Raw genomic sequence first — 21,689 nt, 5'->3', positions numbered from 1 at the left:
GATGTAGCATACAACGGAGGTACTGTTCAAGAGTCTGGTTGGTCCTCTCCGTTTGACCGTCGGTCTGAGGGTGGTGACTGGTCGAAAGCCTAACATCAATTTGTGTCAGTTGGCAGCATTTCCTCCAAAAATGTGAAATGAATTGACTGCCCCGATCTGAAATTAACACTGAAGGAAAGCCATGCAGGCGGACAACATTTTCAAGGAATTCCTTGGCCAGGATTGAAGCTGAAGGTATCCCTTTTAAAGGAATGAAGTGGGCCATTTTAGAAAAAAGATCTACAATAACTAGAATGGTATTGTAAGCTTGGTACGGGGGTAAATCCGTGATAAAGTCTAATGACAAGGTATGCCAAGGGGTAGGTGGTATGTCTAATGGTTGCAATAATCCAGCAGGTTTTTTCTTTTGCCCTTTATTTTGTGCGCAAATGCCACAAGACATGACAAATGACTTGACATCCTTTCGCCAGGTGGGCCACCAAAATTGCTTCCTAATTTTAGCTTTGGTTTTTGCAATACCCGGATGCCCTTCTATTAAGGTGTCATGGTAATGGGAAATGACAAGTTCCTGTAGTTCTTTTTGCGGTAAAAATAGCCGGCCTTGGTAATAAGGTAAATCATTGATGACAGAGTACTCTGGACCTTTCTTTGCCCAGTCCTGTAGGGCAACGGAATCAAAGAGTTGGTGGATCTTGTTTTGAATGTCCTCCAGTGTCTGTATGGATGTCAGGCCAAGGATTCTCTGTTCCGGAATTATGGGTACGGGTTCTAAAGTTATTTCTGCTTCTCCCATTCCAATCCGGGACAAGGCGTCTGCTTTACCATTTTTACAACCTGGTCGATAGGTTATTACAAAATCAAACTCGGCGAAGAACAATGCCCAACGGAGTTGGCGCGAAGATTGGGCTTTGGCTGTCTTTAGGTATTGTAAGTTGCGGTGATCGGTGATGACGGTGATGGTATGTCTGGCACCCAGTAGATAGTGCCGCCAAGCCTTGAAGGCGGACTTGATGGCCAGCAGCTCCTTGTCGGTTATGGTATAGTTTAATTCGGGGGCTGAAACTTTTCTTGACCAAAACGCCACTGGGTGAAGCTGGTTAGTTTTGGGATCCTTTAGGGAGAGGACTGCTCCCATGGCTGAACTGGATGCATCTGTTTCCACTATGTAGGGAAGCTCGGGCGCGGGTGTCTTAATATGGGAGCAGATGTGAATTTAGCTTTTAACTCTTGGAAGGCGTTCTCAGCTTCCTCTGTCCACACAAAGCGTTTGTTTTTTCGCAATAGCGTTGTAATGGGATGTACAATGTGCGAGAAGTCCGGAATAAACCTGCGGTAGAAATTGGCAAAGCCAAGCATGCTTTGAACTCCTTTGATTGAACTTGGCGAAGGCCAATTAAGAATGGCATCCACTTTTCGTGTATCCATCCGGATTCCTCTCGGGGTCAGAATAAATCCAAGGAATTCCACTTCCGTAGTGTGGAAGATGCACTTTTCCAGTTTAACATATCATTTATGCTGGCGTAACTTCTCTAGGACTGCTCGGACGTGTTTTACATGCTCAGATTCCGATAAAGAGTATACTAAGATGTCGTCGATGTAAACGACCACACAAACGTCGATAAGCTCTCGGAGGACATCGTTCATGAAGAACTGGAAGGCTGCTGGTGCATTGCATAGTCCGAAGGGCATCACCTGGTACTCAAATAGTCCGTACTTGGTGCGAATAGCAGTCTTCCATTCGTCACCCTCTTTGACACGTACCAGATGATATGCCCCCCGAAGGTCTAGTTTCGTGTATATGCAAGCGTCCTTCACCTGGTCTAGTAGTTCTGGGATCAAAAGCAGTGGGTATCGATTCTTGATGGTTATCTGATTCAGTGCGCGGTAGTCTATACATGTTCTAAGATCGCCTTCCTTTTTCGGTACGAAGAACAAAGCTGAAGATGCAGGGGACTTGGACGGGCAAATGAAGCCATTAGCAAGGTACTGGTCAAGGTACTGGCGCAAATGGAGATTTTCGGGTTCCGTAAGGGCATAGATTTTGCTGCAAGGTGGTTGTGCTCCAGGTACAAGATCTATTTGACAATCATACGATCTGTGAGGTGGTAAGGTGTTTGCCTGTTCCTTTTGGAAGACATCCTGAAAGTCTTGGTATTCAACAGGTAATTGTATGGCTACTGGAATTACTGGGGCCAGGACTGAGTTTTGAGTTTTCCTTGGGTAGCAGGTGTGAGCACATTCTGGGAAGGTTAGTCTCTTCTCTCGCCAATCAATACAGGGATTATGTTTTTCCAACCAAGGTATCCCCAGTATCAGCTGAAACTGTGGGGCCTTGATTAAGTCAAACACCATAGCCTCTCGGTGCCCATCTTGACTCAGCAATGTCATCTCTGCAGTGGAATGAGTTACGGGTCCAGAGGCAATTTCCGTTCCGTCTACAGTGGTGACAACATCGGCCGTGGTCTTGCGGGTGAGAGATAGATTCATCCTGGTAGCCAATTCCCAGTCCAAGTAATTTCCTATGGCTCCACTGTCTACGTACGCCTTTACCGCGTGCATGCGTGATGGCTGCTCTGGATCTACAAGGACCATGGGTATGGTGAAATGCGAGGTCAGAGTGTCCTTCTTTAAGCTCGGCAAGCGGACCTCTACGCTTGCTGGGCGTGGTCGTTTCCCGAGTCAGATTTCACATGGTTTTCGTCTGCTGCTCCTATGACTTTCTTGGGTGGTCTTACAGGGCAGTTCCGAAGAAAATGACCAGTAGTTCCGCAATATAAACATAATTGTAGTTGCCGTCTTCTATCTCTTTCCTTCTGGGTTAAGGGTCCTTTAACCCCCCCGATTTGCATAGGTTCTGAGACATCTACTCCCTTGGAGCTTACATGGGTCTTAAGCAACACCCTGTTCTCAAACTTGGTTCGGTCAGTCTTCCTGGTTTGAAGTCTGTGATCTAGCTGGACCACTAGATCTATATATTCAGCACAGTCTTGAGGCGGGTTCACGATTTGGGCCAAAACATCTTTGAGTTCTCCCCGAAGTCCTCGATGGAATAATGTGATTCGCTTGGCTTCAGGCCATTCGGTTTCCACTACTAATCTATTGAAAGTCGCAATGTAAGATAAAAGATCCTGGTTACCTTGCCGTAGGGATAAAAGTTTGTTGTCCAAAGCCTGTCCTCGGAGTGTTGGGCGAATAGTCTTTCCATGCTTGTTCGAAAATCCTGTAAATCTCGAAGAATCGGGTCATCCTGGTTAACTAGTGGAATGGACCAATCCGCCGCACTGCCGCTGAGATATGACAGTACAAAGGCTACCTTGGCCTGATCGTTTGGGAAAGCTCCAGGTCTACATAAAAAGTGCAAGCGGCATTGATTCATGAATGTTGCAAACCCTTTTGGGTCTCCGGCAAAGCGTTCAGGCGGAGCCAGTGGAACGGCTCCAGGTAAATTCATCTGCACCGGGTTACTCGATGGTACAGGAGCTGGACTCTAAATGTTGCCATGCATTACATATTAACATAATTGCCTATGCTAACCAGTGCCACACCTGGAGAGAACTGTGAAGATTGGCCTGTGTCGCATCTAGACTGAATAGTAAACGTTAACATGTCCCACACACTTAGATCGCATTCTTAACCTTAGCTTGCGTCGCATCTAGATAGGATTGTGAATGTTGGCATGTGCCACACACTTAGATGGAATTCTTAACCTTAGCTTGTGTCGCATCAAGATAGAAATGTGAAAGTTAGCATGCACCACACTTAAATGAAACTGGGAATGTCACCAAGTGCCACACTTAGATGTGATCAAGATCGCTAGCCTCCCTCACATCTGGATAGGATATTGAAGATAAGCATGTATCACACTGGGATGGAATAGCGAACAATAGCAAGCATCACACCTAGACATAATTGCAAATGCCAATTAACCAATCCACTAACAATCTCACCCCTCTGCATACGCCTCTCAAACTCTAACCAAACACAACCACAAGCCTACCACACAACAATCCGCGCAAACTTCACTACACTGCAACAACAAAACAACCCACACTTAGACTCGCACAACAGCACACAGCGACTACCGACCGTAAAACACCCCAAGCCCACCCAACGGACCCACCGGGCTGAGGCTGCCAACAACACATCACTGCTCCCTTGTACTTTTCCAGCCTTTTCCCACTAACTCACCCACCCCCTTCCCTTTTTCAGAGCCACCAGAGTGCCAGGGGACCACTCCGGTGGTGATAGTGCGCGGTACAAATATCCTTTAACATTAACATTAACGCACAAACAAAGCCGTAAAGGAAACCAACAATAGAGGTAAGAGGAAAGCAGTTGGTTAGAGCAATTGGCAGAATACTGGCCTCTACCGAGACACAGCCCTGTGTGGAGATCCCCCCACCTGGGCAACCTGTAGAATAAAGAGATATCACAAGCCCAGTCCATATATTGTTCACCAACGATTTCCCAATAGTTCGGCAACCGCAAAGTACTTGCAGCTGTAGCGTTCCTCGTTGAGGAATCGACCGCCCTTCTTGAGTGTCCTACCTTTAAGGCAGGAGTCACGGGTCGTCGAATGTCTGACGGAGAACAGGGTGAGCTACGACGGCAAAGTGGCAGCGTCGTTCCTAGCGGTGCTCGTTGACGGGGAAGCGTAAACGTCCTGCAAGGAAGAGGCATGCGGGGCACCTCGATGTCGATAGTTCTGGACCGAAAAGAGTTTGAAGAACTGTGGCCCATCAAGGGCTTCGAGTTGTCGGCGTCTCTGTGGTCTTTGGGTGGCGGGAACCCCACCGGTGGATACTCCTCGGCGCGTCGCCGGTCTGGCGTTCTCCAGCAGGATAAAGCAGCGACAATGCGGACAAGAGCGTCCTTGGATCAAGAGTTCTTAGGCAAACGGGAGCACGGCGGCTCCGGTCGGCGACGTTGGTCGTCGATTGGGGCGGACAACAGTCCAGGCGCTTCTCCTTGGGATTCCACGGCAGTCCCCGTCTCGGGTTGGCAGTCTGTCGAAGGTCTGTCTGCCAGGGAGCTTTGGCAAAGATCAGCTGGTGCACGATGGTCCCTCGTAGCTCGGGAAGAGGGCGCCTTACCATGTCCTCTCTGGGTCAGTCCTTAGAGATACAGCAGCTTTCAGATTGATGAAGGAGAGCAACAGCAATTCTTCTCGTCCAGCAGAGCTTCAAGGTCAAGCGTCAGTTTCACTCCAGTTACTCTTCGTAGTTTGGACTTCAGCTCTGAACACTTCTGAACAGGATTCCTAGCAGTGAGAGGAGCAGTGAGAGGTCCCCAGATACACTGTTGATCTCCCATTCATTCCGCCGGGTCACACTCGAACATCCAATCACTACGAAGGGCATTCAGCAGTCTGTCAGCCAATCAGGCGCACGGTGCATTCAGGCCCTTCTTCTCCATCCAGACACTCATAACACAGAATGGGGATTCGGAAAAGTACCACGCCATTCAACACTACTGTTACGCTCACCTTGCTCCCACAGGGGCGTCGGTCGGACCCGGACAGCTGCGGTCTCCACCCACGTGATGCGTAGTGCAGCGATGACTGACTGGATCTGCCCTCCTAATCTTGTCTGCTTAACCCGTAAAAATATTCTCCTGCAAGTGGAGAGATGGATTTAGCCACTTGTGGATTCAAGTGATGGCACCCCCACCGTCCTCCCCAAATAATAACCTCCGAAATGCCCTCACAGCAATCTCACCTTATATTCTTGAAAGATGAGCTCTCCATCCTGCGTGGATTTGCAGGGGTGCGTCAATTCCAGTTACTTCACTGGTTTGAAGGCTCGGGAGAGGTCCGGAGAGTATTGACTCTCAGGTTCCTGGTGAGGACCAGTAAGTATTAAGTTCATAGAGTTCAATATGTCCGATGTTCACTCTTGTTCCCCTTTCCTTTCTTGTCTTGCAGCTGGCTTGTGAAAAGAGCAAAAACAAAGAGGTGATGGCTGGAAGGTTTAGAATTAATCTTGACCACTGGCAATGCTCTGGGCAACCCTCCAGACCACCGTTCTTCGCCTGCCAAGCCATTACAGAAGGGAAAGACCATATGCAAATCAGGCTTGGCCCCACCCCAAAAGGGGCGGTCCAGCCCGAACTGCTAGGCCACATCCCTTCTGCACGAGACCACAAGCATCCCCAAACATGTTTCGCCCTTGTTGGGGCTCATCAGTGAGGAGTAGCTTGGGTCTCTAGGCCCAGCAGGCACGGGACCCACGTCTGGGCATACCCGTCCCACTCGGGGTGACATAGCAAAAACAAAGAGGTGATGGCTGGAAGGTTTAGAATTAATCTTGACCACTGGCAATGCTCTGGGCAACCCTCCAGACCACCGTTCTTCGCCTGCCAAGCCATTACAGAAGGGAAAGACCATATGCAAATCAGGCTTGGCCCCACCCCAAAAGGGGCGGTCCAGCCCGAACTGCTAGGCCACATCCCTTCTGCACGAGACCACAAGCATCCCCAAACATGTTTCGCCCTTGTTGGGGCTCATCAGTGAGGAGTAGCTTGGGTCTCTAGGCCCAGCAGGCACGGGACCCACGTCTGGGCATACCCGTCCCACTCGGGGTGACATAGCAAAAACAAAGAGGTGATGGCTGGAAGGTTTAGAATTAATCTTGACCACTGGCAATGCTCTGGGCAACCCTCCAGACCACCGTTCTTCGCCTGCCAAGCCATTACAGAAGGGAAAGACCATATGCAAATCAGGCTTGGCCCCACCCCAAAAGGGGCGGTCCAGCCCGAACTGCTAGGCCACATCCCTTCTGCACGAGACCACAAGCATCCCCAAACATGTTTCGCCCTTGTTGGGGCTCATCAGTGAGGAGTAGCTTGGGTCTCTAGGCCCAGCAGGCACGGGACCCACGTCTGGGCATACCCGTCCCACTCGGGGTGACATAGCAAAAACAAAGAGGTGATGGCTGGAAGGTTTAGAATTAATCTTGACCACTGGCAATGCTCTGGGCAACCCTCCAGACCACCGTTCTTCGCCTGCCAAGCCATTACAGAAGGGAAAGACCATATGCAAATCAGGCTTGGCCCCACCCCAAAAGGGGCGGTCCAGCCCGAACTGCTAGGCCACATCCCTTCTGCACGAGACCACAAGCATCCCCAAACATGTTTCGCCCTTGTTGGGGCTCATCAGTGAGGAGTAGCTTGGGTCTCTAGGCCCAGCAGGCACGGGACCCACGTCTGGGCATACCCGTCCCACTCGGGGTGACATAGCAAAAACAAAGAGGTGATGGCTGGAAGGTTTAGAATTAATCTTGACCACTGGCAATGCTCTGGGCAACCCTCCAGACCACCGTTCTTCGCCTGCCAAGCCATTACAGAAGGGAAAGACCATATGCAAATCAGGCTTGGCCCCACCCCAAAAGGGGCGGTCCAGCCCGAACTGCTAGGCCACATCCCTTCTGCACGAGACCACAAGCATCCCCAAACATGTTTCGCCCTTGTTGGGGCTCATCAGTGAGGAGTAGCTTGGGTCTCTAGGCCCAGCAGGCACGGGACCCACGTCTGGGCATACCCGTCCCACTTGGGGTGACATAGCAAAAACAAAGAGGTGATGGCTGGAAGGTTTAGAATTAATCTTGACCACTGGCAATGCTCTGGGCAACCCTCCAGACCACCGTTCTTCGCCTGCCAAGCCATTACAGAAGGGAAAGACCATATGCAAATCAGGCTTGGCCCCACCCCAAAAGGGGCGGTCCAGCCCGAACTGCTAGGCCACATCCCTTCTGCACGAGACCACAAGCATCCCCAAACATGTTTCGCCCTTGTTGGGGCTCATCAGTGAGGAGTAGCTTGGGTCTCTAGGCCCAGCAGGCACGGGACCCACGTCTGGGCATACCCGTCCCACTCGGGGTGACATAGCAAAAACAAAGAGGTGATGGCTGGAAGGTTTAGAATTAATCTTGACCACTGGCAATGCTCTGGGCAACCCTCCAGACCACCGTTCTTCGCCTGCCAAGCCATTACAGAAGGGAAAGACCATATGCAAATCAGGCTTGGCCCCACCCCAAAAGGGGCGGTCCAGCCCGAACTGCTAGGCCACATCCCTTCTGCACGAGACCACAAGCATCCCCAAACATGTTTCGCCCTTGTTGGGGCTCATCAGTGAGGAGTAGCTTGGGTCTCTAGGCCCAGCAGGCACGGGACCCACGTCTGGGCATACCCGTCCCACTCGGGGTGACATAGCAAAAACAAAGAGGTGATGGCTGGAAGGTTTAGAATTAATCTTGACCACTGGCAATGCTCTGGGCAACCCTCCAGACCACCGTTCTTCGCCTGCCAAGCCATTACAGAAGGGAAAGACCATATGCAAATCAGGCTTGGCCCCACCCCAAAAGGGGCGGTCCAGCCCGAACTGCTAGGCCACATCCCTTCTGCACGAGACCACAAGCATCCCCAAACATGTTTCGCCCTTGTTGGGGCTCATCAGTGAGGAGTAGCTTGGGTCTCTAGGCCCAGCAGGCATGGTCTGCCTGAGGTAAGTAATGACTATGAGCCTGGCGCCTTAGGCGCCAGGACTGATTCCTACTATGAGCCTGGCGCCTAAGGCGCCAGTACTGAACCCAGATAGCCCCTAGCCGGGGCTGCTGATGTTTTACTTAATGTCTAGATGCCTGCTCCCGTGGCTGATGGGCTTGGTCCGGATGCCTGGGGGTAGGCATCATGACAGCACTCCCCCCCAAGGCCCCTCCTAAAGTTGTTCTTCCCCTGGGCCCTGGTTTGTCTGGGAAGTTCCGATGGAATCTTTTCACCAACCGAGGTGCATGGACGTGGTGACTAGGTTCCCATGACCTTTCTTGTGGTCCGTAGCCCTTCCAATCGATTAAATAAAAAAGTTTTGATTTAACCATCTTGAAGTCCAGTATATTTTTTACCTCAAATTCAGGTTCTCCATCTATCAAGATGGGGTCGGGTGGTTTGGTTACTCTTGTTCCTGGTTGAACTGGTTTTAAAAGTGAAACATGAAAGACAGGATGAATGTGCATATTCGAGGGTAATTCCAATTTGACGGCTACCGGGTTGATAATAGCCTTAATAGTGTAAGGTCCCAAATATCTAGGGTTAAAAGTCTGAGTTCCCTTCAGAGGTATGTGTTTTGTAGCCAGCCAAACTTGATCCCCAATCTGGTATTGTGGAGTTTCACTTCTATGTTGATCAGCATTTTTCTTATATTTCTCTTTTGCTTGTGTCAAATATTCTGTTGCCTCTTTAAAGGCTTGCGTAATAGTAGAATGCAAATGACTAACTGCAGGCATTTCTAAATGCTGAGGCGAATCTAGTTCTGAGGTTCGAGGGTGATGTCCATATATGGTATAAAAGGGGCTTTGTCCGGTTCCTGAATGTACAGAGTTATTGGATGCATACTCGGAAATCCATAAAATATCTTTCCAATTACTTTCGGTCTGGTGTAGCATGCAACGTAGGTACTGTTCAAGGGTCTGGTTGGTCCTCTCCGTCTGACCATCGGTCTGGGGATGGTGACTGGTTGATAACCTCACGTCGATTTGCGCCAGTTGACAACATTTCTTCCAAAAATGTGAAATGAATTGACTACCTCGGTCAGAGACCAATATGGAAGGAAATCTGTGTATTCGAACAATGTTTTCGAGGAACTCCTTGGCCAGAACTGAAGCAGAAGGTAATCCCTTTAGAGGAATAAAGTGGGCCATTTTGGAAAAAGATCCACAATGGAATGGTGTTAAATCCATTACATGGAGGTAGATCTGAAATAAAGTCTAACGATAAGGTGTGCCATGGTGTAGGTGGAATATCCAAAGGTTGTAAGAGGCCAGCTGGTTTTTTCTTCTGACTTTCGTTTTGGGCGCAAATGCCACAAGACATTACAAATGACTTTACGTCTTTTCGCCAGGTGGGCCACCAGAATTGTCTCTTAATTTTAGCTTCAGTTTTTGCGATACCTGGGTGTCCTTCCATCAGGGTGTCATGATAATTGGAGATGACTAGTTCTTGTAGTTCCTTGTGTGGTAGAAATAGTCACCCTTGATAATAAGGTAGGTCATTGATGACTGAGTAGTCCGGGCCTTTCTTCACCCAGTCCTGCAGGGCTGTTGGATCAAAGAGTTGTTGGATCTTTACTTGAATATCCTCTAGTGTCTGTAGAGTGGTTATGCCAAGAATTCTTTGTTCTGAAATTATAGGCACCGGTTCCGGGTTTGCATATGCTTCTCCCATCCCTATTCGGGATAAGGCATCTGCCTTGCCATTTTTACAACCTGGTCGATAAGTGATCACGAAATCGAACTCGGCAAAGAACAATGCCCATCGAAGTTGACGCGACGATTGGGCCTTGGCTGTTTTTAAATACTGCAAGTTCCGGTGATCGGTGATTACCGCAATGGTATGCCTGGCACTGAGAAGATAATGCCGCCAAGCCTTGAAGGCGGATTTGATGGCTAATAATTCTTTATCGGTAACCACATAGTTTAACTCGGGTGCCGAGAACTTTCTGGACCAAAATGCTACTGGGTGAAGTTGACCGTTTTCAGGATCCTTCTGGGACAGGACAGCTCCCATGGCTAAACTGGATGCATCAGTTTCAACTATGTATGGAAGTTCGGGGCGTGGATGCTTTAAGACAGGGGCAGACGTGAATTTCGCTTTCAGCTCTTGGAAGGCCTTTTCAGCTTCTTCGGTCCACAAGAAGCGTTTGTTTTTCGCAAAAGTGCTGCGATAGAGTGTACAACATGTGAGAAATCCGGAATGAATCTGCGGTAGAAATTAGCAAATCCGAGCATGCTTTGTACCCCTTTAACTGAACTGGGTGATGGCCACTTGAGGATTGCGTCCACCTTTCGAGAGTCCATTCGGACTCCTTTTAGAGTCAGGATAAATCCAAGGAATTCAACTTCCAATTTTGCATATAACTTGTGCTGGCGTAGTTTCTCAAGGACTGTACGAACGTGCTTCACATGGTCTGATTCTGAAGAGGAGTACAGTAGAATATCGTCTATGTATACAACAACACAGACGTCAATGAGTTCACGAAGGACATCGTTCATAAAATACTGGAAGGCTGCTGCTGCATTGCACAACCTGAAGGGCATCACCTGGTATTCGAATAACCCGTACTTAGTGCAAAAAGCAGTCTTCCATTCGTCGCCTTTCTTTACACGTACCAGATGATATGCCCCTCGGAGATCTAATTTAGTGTAGATGCAAGCGTCCTTTACTTGGTCTAGTAATTCGAGGATCAGAGGCAATGGGTATCGGTTCTTAACCGTGATCTGATTTAATGTGCGGTAGTCTATGCACGTTCTGAGGTCACCTTCCTTTTTAGGCACGAAGAACAAAGCTGAAGATGCAGGGGACTTGGATGGACGAATGAAGCCATTAGCAAGGTATTGGTCCAAGTATTGTCGTAGGTGAAGGTTTTCTGGTTCCGTAAGGGCGTAGATCCTACTACATGGAGGTTATGCACCGGGTATGAGATCGATTTGACAATCGTATGATCTGTGAGGTGGTAGGGTGTTTGCCTGTTCCTTCTGGAAAACATCCTGGAATTCTTGATATTCCTGAGGTAACTGCATGACTGGAGTAGTGACTGTGGCCAGGCCTTGGTTCAAGGTTTTTTTTGGGTAACAAGTATGTGCACAATCCGGGAAGGTTATTCTCTTCTCTCGCCAATCAATACAAGGATTATGTCCTTCCAACCAAGGTATCCCCAGTATTATTTGGAACTGCGGGGCTTTGATTAAATCAAACACAATAGTCTCTCGATGCCCATCCTGACCCAATAGTGTCATCTCTGCGGTGGAATGAGTTACATTCCCAGAGGCAATTTCAGTTCCATCGACTGTGGTGATTGCATCCGAAGTGGTCTTTTTGCAGAGAGATAGATTCATCCTAGAAGCCAAATCGTGGTCCACATAGTTTCCTATGGCCCCGCTATCAATGTATGCCCTCACTGCGTGCATACGTGATGGCTGCCTTGGATCTATAAGGACCATTGGTATGATGAAGTGCGAGGTCTGAGTATCCTTCTTCAAGCTCGGCAAGCGGACCTCTACGCTTGTCGGGCGTGGTCATTTCCCGAATCAGGCTCTGTTTGATTTTTATCAGCAACTCTGACTACTTTTTTAGATGTTTTTATAGGGCAATCCCGTACAAAATGTCCTGAGGCCCCACAGTACAGACACAATTGCATCTGCCGTCTTCTTTCTCTTTCCTTTTGAGTTAAGGGTCCCTTGACCCCCCCGATCTGCATTGATTCTGATACATCTGTTCCTTTGAGGGTAACATTGGGTTTAAGCAATACCAGATTCTCGAACTTAGCTCGACCAGCCTTTCAATTCTGAAGTCGGTGGTCTAACTGGACCACTAAGTCTATATATTCTGCACAATCCTGAGGTGGATTCACAACTTGGGCCAAAACGTCTTTGAGTTCACCCCGAAGTCCACGATGAAATAATGTAATTCGTTTTACCTCTGGCCATCCGGTTTCCACCACTAACCTATTGAAAGTGGCGATATAGGTTAGTAGATCCTGGTTACCTTGTCGTAATGATAAAAGTTCGTTATCCAGGGCCTGTCCCTGTGAATGTCTGGCAAATAGTCTTTCCATGCTCAATTGAAAACCTTGAAAAACCCGAAGAAGAGGGTCATCCTGGTGGTTAACTAAAGGAATTGACCAATCCGCTGCGCTGCCACTAAGATATGATAGTACAAAGGCTACTTTGGTTTGGTCGTTCGGAAAAGCTCCAGGTCTGCATAAAAAGTGCAAGCGGCATTGGTTCATCAACACGGCAAATTTTTTGGGTCCCCAGCAAAACGTTCGGGTGGAGCTAAAGGAATGCTCCCTGGTAGAACCACTTGCACAGGATTGCTCGATGAAACAGGAGTTGGATTCCCCCCGAGTGCAGGTAATGGTGTTTGCCCAGCTTGGTTTTGCAGTAATTGTCTAGCAAGATCATCAGTGCGCTCCTTTGACACAATCAGTTCTCTCCTGAGGGCATTAGTCTCTTGGCACGCGGAGTGCACTTCTGCCCTAAATTCCCCTAACAATAGGGCTAGTTGGTCGGTTTCTGAGGTTTCCATAACGCCCGGGTGGGGATTTGTAGATAGGCTTCGCGTTCTGGCTCCCACAGGGGCGTCGGTCGGACCCGGACAGCTGCGGTCTCCACCCACGTGTTGCGTAGTGCAGCGATGACTGACTGGATCTGCCCTCCTAATCTTATCTGCTTAACCCTTAGAAATATTCTCCTGCAAGTGGAGAGATGGATTTAGCCACTTGTGGATTCAAGTGATGGCACCCCCACAGTCCTCCCCAACTAATCACCTCCGAAATGCCTTCACAGCAATCTCACCTTATATTCTTGAAAGATGAGCTCGCCATCCTGCGTGGATTTGCAGGGGCGCGTCGATTCCAGTTACTTCACTGGTTTGAAGGCTCGGGAGAGTTCCGGAGAGTATTGACTGTGAGGTTCCTGGTGAGGACCAGTAAGTATTAAGTTCATAGAGTTCAATATGTCCGATGTTCCCTCTTGTTCCCCCCTTCCTTTCTTGTCTTGCAGCTGGCTCGTGAAAAGATGCTCTTGTGGCAGCTGGTGGCGCTCAGGTAAGAGTCTGTATTACCCGGCGCTGTCCGGTAAATGTTGCACGAGGAAAACGTGTTGTTTTGTCTCTCTTTACAGATGCGGCACGTGAAAATATGGAGAGTCACAAAAGGATGCCTCCGGTGGTAAATCAGATAAGTCTATGGTGGTAAGAATTATATTTGTTGGTTCCCTCGGCTCACCTTGTGGTTTTCTTTTGTCTCCTAGGTGCCGAAGTTCGGCGAAGAAATGATGGAGGCAGCGCGGACCCGAAGGATGCTGTGAAGACTGGTGAGTATGGCGCGGCGCTGCAGCTGGAGGTGCGGCGCGTGCAGAAATGATGTTCTTTACAGGTCCGGAGATAAGATGGATCCAGAATCAGGTGTGGAATAGAAATAAGTTTGTTTTCTAACATTGTCCCTTTCTTTCCTCTTTGTTTTAGGAGCTCCGGATTCGAGGCGGGCGTGGTAGAAGACTGGATGCAGGCTGCAGGCACGGTGAGTGTTACGCTGCTGGATGCAGAATAACGCGAAGCGTGTGTTGCTGGTTGGGCGTGGTTTAAATAGCCTCAAAAGTAGTCCCAGGTAAGAAGTCCCTAGAACCACACCCGAGTAAAAAATAGTCCCTGTAGAAAAATAGTCCCTTTCAGGCTTCATGTTGGATTGGAGTCATTTGCAGCATGGTCTGCCGGAGGTAAGTAATGACTATGAGCCTGGTGCCTTAGGCGCCAGGACTGATTCCTACTATGAGCCTGGCGCCTTAAGCGCCAGGACTGAACCCAGATAGCCCCTAGCCGGGGCTGCTGAGGTTTTACTAAATGTCTAGATGCCTGCTCCCGGGGCTGATGGGCTTGGTCCGGATGCCTGGGGGTAGGCATCATGACAACTACACACTGCATTCATACCAGTTTCGGTCAGGGCCGTCTCAGTCATTGTGTCAAAACACTTGATACCAGACATCCACAACAAGAAGTGCATATTCATCACACAGTCCATTCACCCAGGTCCCGCCCACAGGTGTAACCACAACATACGGTCATTGGGAAGGCTCCAGCCAGTCTGGTCGGTACTTCCCCACACTACCATATATGGAACTTCCACCCCACAGCCAGTCTGGGGGAAGGGACAGAGTCAGGGCTTCCCAGGACTTCGGGAATATCAAGGTAACAGGTGATGGAAGGCAAGAGGCCACGGGGACTATTTTGTCTCCATCAGGAATCTACCGATTCCAATGACAGGGCCTGGGCATCCCAAAATGGAGGACGCTCAGGGCACCAGTCATTTCAGCACGGAGCTGCCACCAGCCTGTACCCTGCTCTGTGGGCCACACACAGGTGCCCAAAAACATACACTAGCGGCACAGGGTTGTACTCCCACCCATGGGTGCCATAAGGCTATCTCATGGGTCCGTTCACCAAAACCAAAAGAGAGAGCGGCATCGCCAGGAGTCCCACATGAACTCCTGCACGGAAAACACGACAGAACACACGATAAAAAGCAGTAAAGGACAAGGATACGAGGCGCTGTCCCTCCGATGCATTTCCAGCATCACAGTAACAAACATCTGTTATTTATCCATAGCACCAAGATACCCTTCTGGGAGTCAACATGCGCTCTACAAATACACCTGTTTAAGCAATACTATTGCAATGAGTACTGTGGTAGGAGATACAAATGCCAATAATGGTAACGCCAGGACTCCCGGAAGAAGTTCAAACTTGTCACTGTCTTTCCTTTCTCTGACAGATGTCTCAGGGATATTCAAGGGTCAAGTGATTTTTTTCCTGTGTGTGGGTGGGTGGCAGAGGGTCAGACAGCCAGCAATCAGGAAGATGGGAAGACATGAAGAAAAGGGTGGAGGTGTGTGAAAAGGAGAAGGCAACCATGGGTGTGACTGAAACAAGGTGAAACCCAAGGACCAAGTGCAATGCACTCTACCAACTCCTATTAGGAGACCTAACCCTTGGTGAGAGTATGGAAACTTAGGAAGTCCCAGAGGGAGTTAGACAGCCGTTAGTGAGTCATTGTTAGCCCAAGGAAGATATTAGACAGTAGAGGTTAACATTTGATAGTAGTAACCAGGATTATGAACGTCTGAGTTAGGGAAGTGGTTCGGGGAAAGACCAGCGAGAGAGGCCCCACAGAGATCTTAATAAAATCATTGATCTGCCTTTGAAACTGTGGGTTCTTTCTGTGCAATCTGTGATGTGTATTCCCAGAGACCCTCCTAATGTACATTTGCTTGTCAGATCTAGGTTTTTGCTCAATAAATACCCAGACAAAAAATAAAAGAAAGTAAGCATAGAAAAGTAAACTGGCAAATGAGGTGCAGAGGAGTAAGAAGGCAGAGGTAAAACAGCGAAGAAAGCATGCAGTGGGGCATTAAGCCTAAAGGGCTGAATAGGGAAACAGTGGGGAAGAACCAGAGACTTTATCAGTTAGAGGAAACAGACAGAAAAGGGATCAAGCAGAGGAATTACAGAGAAAATGAAAGTACTGGGTAGCATAGAAAAGAAAGCATGCATAAAACAACAAAGGGAAGCAGACTGAGGGTAACACACAGAGGTGAGAGGAAGAACAAACACAGATGGAGGACGGTAATCTGATATAGTGCAGCGAAGGAAGCAGAGCAACCACTGACAAAGAGGCAAATAGAAAATACTGATGAAGAGTAAGCAGGAAGAAGACGACGGGATGAAGAACCAAAGAAAACAAATCTAACAATGGAAGCATCGTGGGGAAGCAAACAGTGTAAAGACAATCCACAAATTAGGGAAAGAAGGAAGAGAAAAGAGGAACGCAATCATAGGGTGCAGTATGTGCGAAGCAGGCAGAAAAATCTGATGGAGGAAAGTAGACATAGGAAGATAAACAGGGAGGCTCAAATCAAGCAGATTACTAAAGAAGCGCATACCGTGCACGGTCCTCGGTCCCCATCCTTGTCGGTGCCACAGAGCATGCCAGGCAATACTGGGTTTGAGATCTCAATGCGTTCCAAGGAATTGTAGATGCAATTGCAGGTGTTCCGCCCAATCAAAGTGATGCTGACCTTCTGCAGGGGCCTTGCCAAGGTGAGATTATCTGGAAGGAATAGGAGGCTTGAGTTAAGGCACCCAAGCGTGGAACACTAATGCAAAAATGGGCTCAATAAGGTGGTGGGGGTAGAGTACCATGTCTGGCATAGCTAGGGTGGATAGACTGTGAATAACACTCCTCGGACAGCTAGGGCTACAGGATGCCACAAATGACACCTACGTCCCCCGTTTCCTTTGTATCTACTTACCCATGAGCTACATCTCCCTTCCTTATGATCAGGCGATTCCTTGATCTGTCACTTCCCCGCACAGCAGGCCTTATAAGGTCTATGTCATTGCGTGCAAAGCCTGTTGGGGCAGCTCAGCAGTTGGCGCGCAAGGCGGTGTGAGATGTTGCCTGTTTGCTCACTCCCTTGTACTTGCCGTGCGTGGCACGGGTGAGGGTGCCTGGCCTTATAACTGGACTCTTGCGCGTCTCGTTTCCCAGACTTAGTCGGCATCATATTTGTTGCACTTCTCGCAGCCATGTACTGCCACACTGGCAGTCTGCTTTTTTAGCTAAATAAATGATATTGCTAGTCGGGTACTGGACTAGTGCGATATTATAGATATAAAAAGGGTAGGAACCGCTGGATAAGTAGCAGACAAGCGCAGTGACCTGGCACCAAAGTTGCACCAAGGTTAAGACCATCTGTACCCCTGCGAGTCCCAACCAGGCTCTGGGCTTCAAATGTATTATAATGGCCCAATGGGGGGACTACGTATATTGGGAAGCCGAGCATTGAGTTTTATACCCGAGTTTCACTTTGTGCTTTAGCGTCCTGTGAAACAATCTGGCCTAAGGCTTGGAATTTGGCATCTACACCTATTCTTCTTCCCCAATCATCTAGCTTATTTAGTATACTGGTTAATGCTCACTCCTTAGTGAATCATCGGCTCAATGTTTTTGACCTGCTTTTATCGCATGACCCGGATTTTGTTGGCTTTACGGAAATTTGGATTTCCAATACCTCAGCACCTGACCTCATTGAGGCGTTACCTTCCACTTAAGCAATTATTCATGTGGATCGAGCTGTCACTCACCCTAAAGGAGGAGTAGCTCTCATATTTAAACGACACCTACAATGCTTTAGGATTCCACTTGCCCCTGATATAAAGCTGGAACATTTGCTGGTTTGGGTATCATTTACATCGACATTTCTGATTGTCTATCTTCCCCTGAAACCAGATTCTATGTTTGTTAGGGCCTTTATTGATTTGGTTGCAGATTTGCAATTAAAATACACTTCACTTTATATTGTTGGTGATTTAATGTATGGTTTGATGATCCTTCAGATGTTCCTACGCCTAAACGTATCAATTCACTCGCATACTTCCAATTGCTACAATGTGTACAGGGCCCTAGGGGCATGGCTAGCAGCCATGGTGAAAGCAGCAACTCTCCGGAGCTCGTGCCAGATCCAGAATCGATAAGCCTGTAGAGCGTGGACAACCACCTGTTTGACCCTGGGAACACCAAGCACTGGTGTCGAGAAGCGGCCTGAATGTGTAGGAGCGGCAGTGCTCCTGAAATGGGGGTGAATTGGCTGAAATCGTGGCCGTGAAGAGCCGCACCACAAGTAAGCAAAATGGCGGCGTCCGACTAAAGAACATGACGGAGCCCCGACTGAGGCAAGGAAGGGGAGCAGGAGTGATACCTGGAGCGGGGACCCTTCATCTGCTGGCTGCCCGGGTTTGCAGGATGGGAGGTGAAGGAGGGAGGAGGCCCCGCTGTTCCAGAGTAAGGAGCTTCAGCACGTCCGGTGTTTGCAGGCCGAGGACCGGACAAAGAGGGATTCCCATCTGCACCGGAGCAAGGAGCAGCAGCACCGAGCGAGGCAGCATCTGTGAAGCTGCCGGGGGCTGCAGAGTTGCATTGTGCCCCTGGCGCCCACTAAAAAAAGTGCTGTACTGCTGGCAGTCTGGGAGCCCAGCATGGAGCGAGAGGTGAGTCACTGGGACTCCTGGAGAAACCTGGACTGCAACGGTGTGAGGGCTGGGAGAGAGCGGAGCAGGAAGCTGACGGCTGTGCCTGCCCCTGGGGAAGTGGGACAGGATCTCTCACGAGCCCTGTGGGGTTGTGGAGCTGAGGAGGAGTGGGGACACCCAGACAGCATACCCTTCAGGGCATGCAAGGGGGAAACCGCCTGTATGACATGGCTCTTGATAGATGGAGGTCTGCCTTTGGTGAGCCAGCGGTAAAGCAAAAAGAAGCAGCACCCCGATAAAGATGGGGCCCCAGGAAGGAGGCCTTGTGAAAGGAGAGCGCCTGAGGGGGAGAAGAGGTTGCTGTACTGCGGACCCTGAAGCCGACCAGGGGGATAAGATAAGCTGGAGATGCCCCCCCCCCGACCCAGCAAACACTAGATCGATAGGAGTTGATACAGAAAGCCCCCACATCACTATGGAGGACAGAAAACAGTGGACTACCACAACAGATTGCCCAAGGGACTAACATAAGAAGGAATAGCTTGAGAAGCATAGCACCAGCAATGGGGGACGATGTGACTGACAAAGGAGCGGCAGTGAGATAGGCAGCCAGGCGGCCGCGCGGAGAGACGGGCTGGCCACATGCCAGACAGGCAGCACAAGGACAAAGCCAAGCGGACTAAGATGGATGCATTCACTCGTAAAGGGGAGGGAGGTGGCGAGTCCGCACATGGCAGTACGTCTGTGCAACCGGATGGAAAAACAGATGAAAACCAGACCCTGAAAGCTAAAGCCACACTCCAAACAACCCTAGAGAGGGGGATCGTCGAAGTCAGAATAGATGTGGGGCTCCTGAGACAGGACGTACGAGGGCTGGCAGAGAGAGTACAGTGGCTGAAGCGCAAGTGGAGGAGAACAAGTAGGAAGTAGCGGTAACCCAGTCAGAGGTGCGGAATTAAAATTGAAGGTGGCAGTGATGGAAAGCAGGGCCAAAGACGAAGAGGGGAGAGCCTAGCGCAATAACATTCAACTACTGGACCTACCTGAGGGGGCGAAAGGGAGAGACCCCACGACATATGTGGAAAACATGCTCCTATAGGAACTCGGGGTGAGGAATCTGTCACAGGGCTTTACGGTGGAACGAGCCCATCGTTCCTTGGCCAGGAGACAACCTCCTCTCCCTCCAAGATCCTTGATTGAACGGCTCCTAAATTATAGGGATAGGCAAGCGATCCTAGCATTTTCAAGGCAAGGAGGGTTAACTGAAAGAAGCTCAGCCAAAATAACTCTCCCACACCCTTTTTGTATTAGTTGTAAGGTTTGGCAATAGGTTTCCTAGTATAGGCCCTTTTTATTTGATACAAAGCCGCTTGGACTGCCTTATTTTCATCTGATGGTCGACGCTTGCTCCCATCTTAGATTTAGGTTTAGATTAGGCATTTTTCAAACCTGCTTACAGTTTAATAAACACGCTTCACTGTGATCACTTTGCGCAGGAAGGGGATTGGAATAGCGCCCCTGCAAGAAACTCACCTCACTGCAGAAAGACAGAACACCCCCCTTACTCTGCATATGATTGAGAGGTTCTGCTCTTGGTGGCGCATACTGTACCCTTTAGGGTTTTGGAGACAAAACGGGATGACGAGGGACGGATGGTATTCGTGCACGGTTACTTAGAAAATCCCAAAGTATGCATTGTCAATGCATATGCGTCCAACCACAATGCTGGTCCCTTTTTTAGTTTGCTGTACCCACGTTTGTCTGCATAATGAGGGGCCTGTTGGATTGCACGCTGAACCCCTCAGTTGGTAGGTCTGATGACAAATATAGAAAACCGGCAACTCCGGCTAGGACCTTGGCAGGGCTACTGGGGCATCTGAGGTTAATAGATATATGGAGGTTGGAGCATGGACAGGCACGTGGCTACTCGCATTATTCAGCCCCGCATGACGTGCACACACATATTGACTATTTATTCACCCGGGCAGAGACCCAAGTGAGTTTGAGGAGACAGAATACTTGCCAAGGGTACTTTCAGACCATGCCCCACTGGTGACTGCTTGGCAGAGGACTACACCTAGGCCACCCATACCAGTATGGAGATTGTGCACTGAGGCACGGCTCAATGACACATTTAGGGAGCACATAGCGGATGGCATAGACAGTTTTTTTGAAAATAAGACAGGGAGTGTGGATAGCGTGGGTATACAATGGAAAGCCTTGAAGATGGTGATAAGGGGAGAGGCCATAGGGGGGATGGGTGGCATCAGGAAAGGCTTACTGAGGGATCTCGCTGACACTGAGAAGGAGATAGCGATAGCGGAATGGAGCCAGATGGACGAAGGGGGACACGGGAGGACGCTGATACAGCTAAGACAGTGCTGCATGGCGCACTGGGATAGGCTAGGCAAGTTCTATTACGCAAAATACACAGATAATCTACATGAGGGTGGTGATAAAACAGGGAGGTTGCTTGCGTGGCTGTGTAATGGACAGGAGGAAAGGGGAATGATTTGTGCAATTGAGCATGATAACCGGATTACGCGGAGGATGCAACTAAACATAAATGCAGTGTTCGGTAAGTACTATGAGACCCCGTATTCTCAAGAGGAGAGGGGTAATTGTGATGAAATGGAGGAAGCACTGTCGCAAATAGCGCTGCCCCGCCTTGATGTGGTGCAAGCGGAAACACTAGATGCCCCACTGACAGCAGAGTTGCAAGAGGTCATTAGGGCGCTACCCAATGGTAAAACACTGGGGGCAGACGGGCTGCCAGGGGAATTTTATAAAGAATACTCTGAGGTGCTGGAGCCCAGACTGCTGGAGATGTTTGAGGAAGCCTATGAGAAGGTTGAATAACCGCAGAGCTTACAGGAAACCATAATTGTACCAATCCCGAAATCTGGGGCGGGGGCCCTGCAATGTGGCTCTTGAAGGCCGCTCTCTATGATTAATTTGAATTGTAAAATCCTTACAGAGGCCCTAGCAAATAGACTCCAGAAGGTAATCGGGGCGCTGGTGCACCCTGATCAAACCCGGGAAGGAGCACGTCCTGGAACCTGACGAGATTGCACCACTTGATAGACTGCACCAATCGAAAGGGCTAGGAATGC

The 21,689-nt window shown here is 49.3% G+C and overlaps 1 protein-coding gene across 2 annotated transcripts in view; it reads right to left on the bottom strand.

Annotated features, from left to right (window-relative positions):
• Nucleotides 1-21,689, bottom strand: part of PRSS53 (serine protease 53) — a 552,473-nt gene that overhangs the window by 363,007 nt on the left and 167,777 nt on the right. For both annotated transcript variants that reach the window (XM_069651910.1, XM_069651909.1), the window contains exon 5: nucleotides 16,488-16,654. In XM_069651910.1, coding sequence (XP_069508011.1) covers nucleotides 16,488-16,654 — 167 coding nt within the window. The remainder of the gene's footprint in view (nucleotides 1-16,487; nucleotides 16,655-21,689) is intronic.

Source organism: Ambystoma mexicanum, chromosome 3p (assembly GCF_040938575.1).
Source record: "Ambystoma mexicanum isolate Mex_15411 chromosome 3p, UKY_AmexF1_1, whole genome shotgun sequence".
In the NCBI taxonomy this organism is placed as follows: Eukaryota; Metazoa; Chordata; class Amphibia; order Caudata; family Ambystomatidae; genus Ambystoma; species Ambystoma mexicanum.
This window is presented reverse-complemented; position numbering and strand designations above follow the sequence as displayed.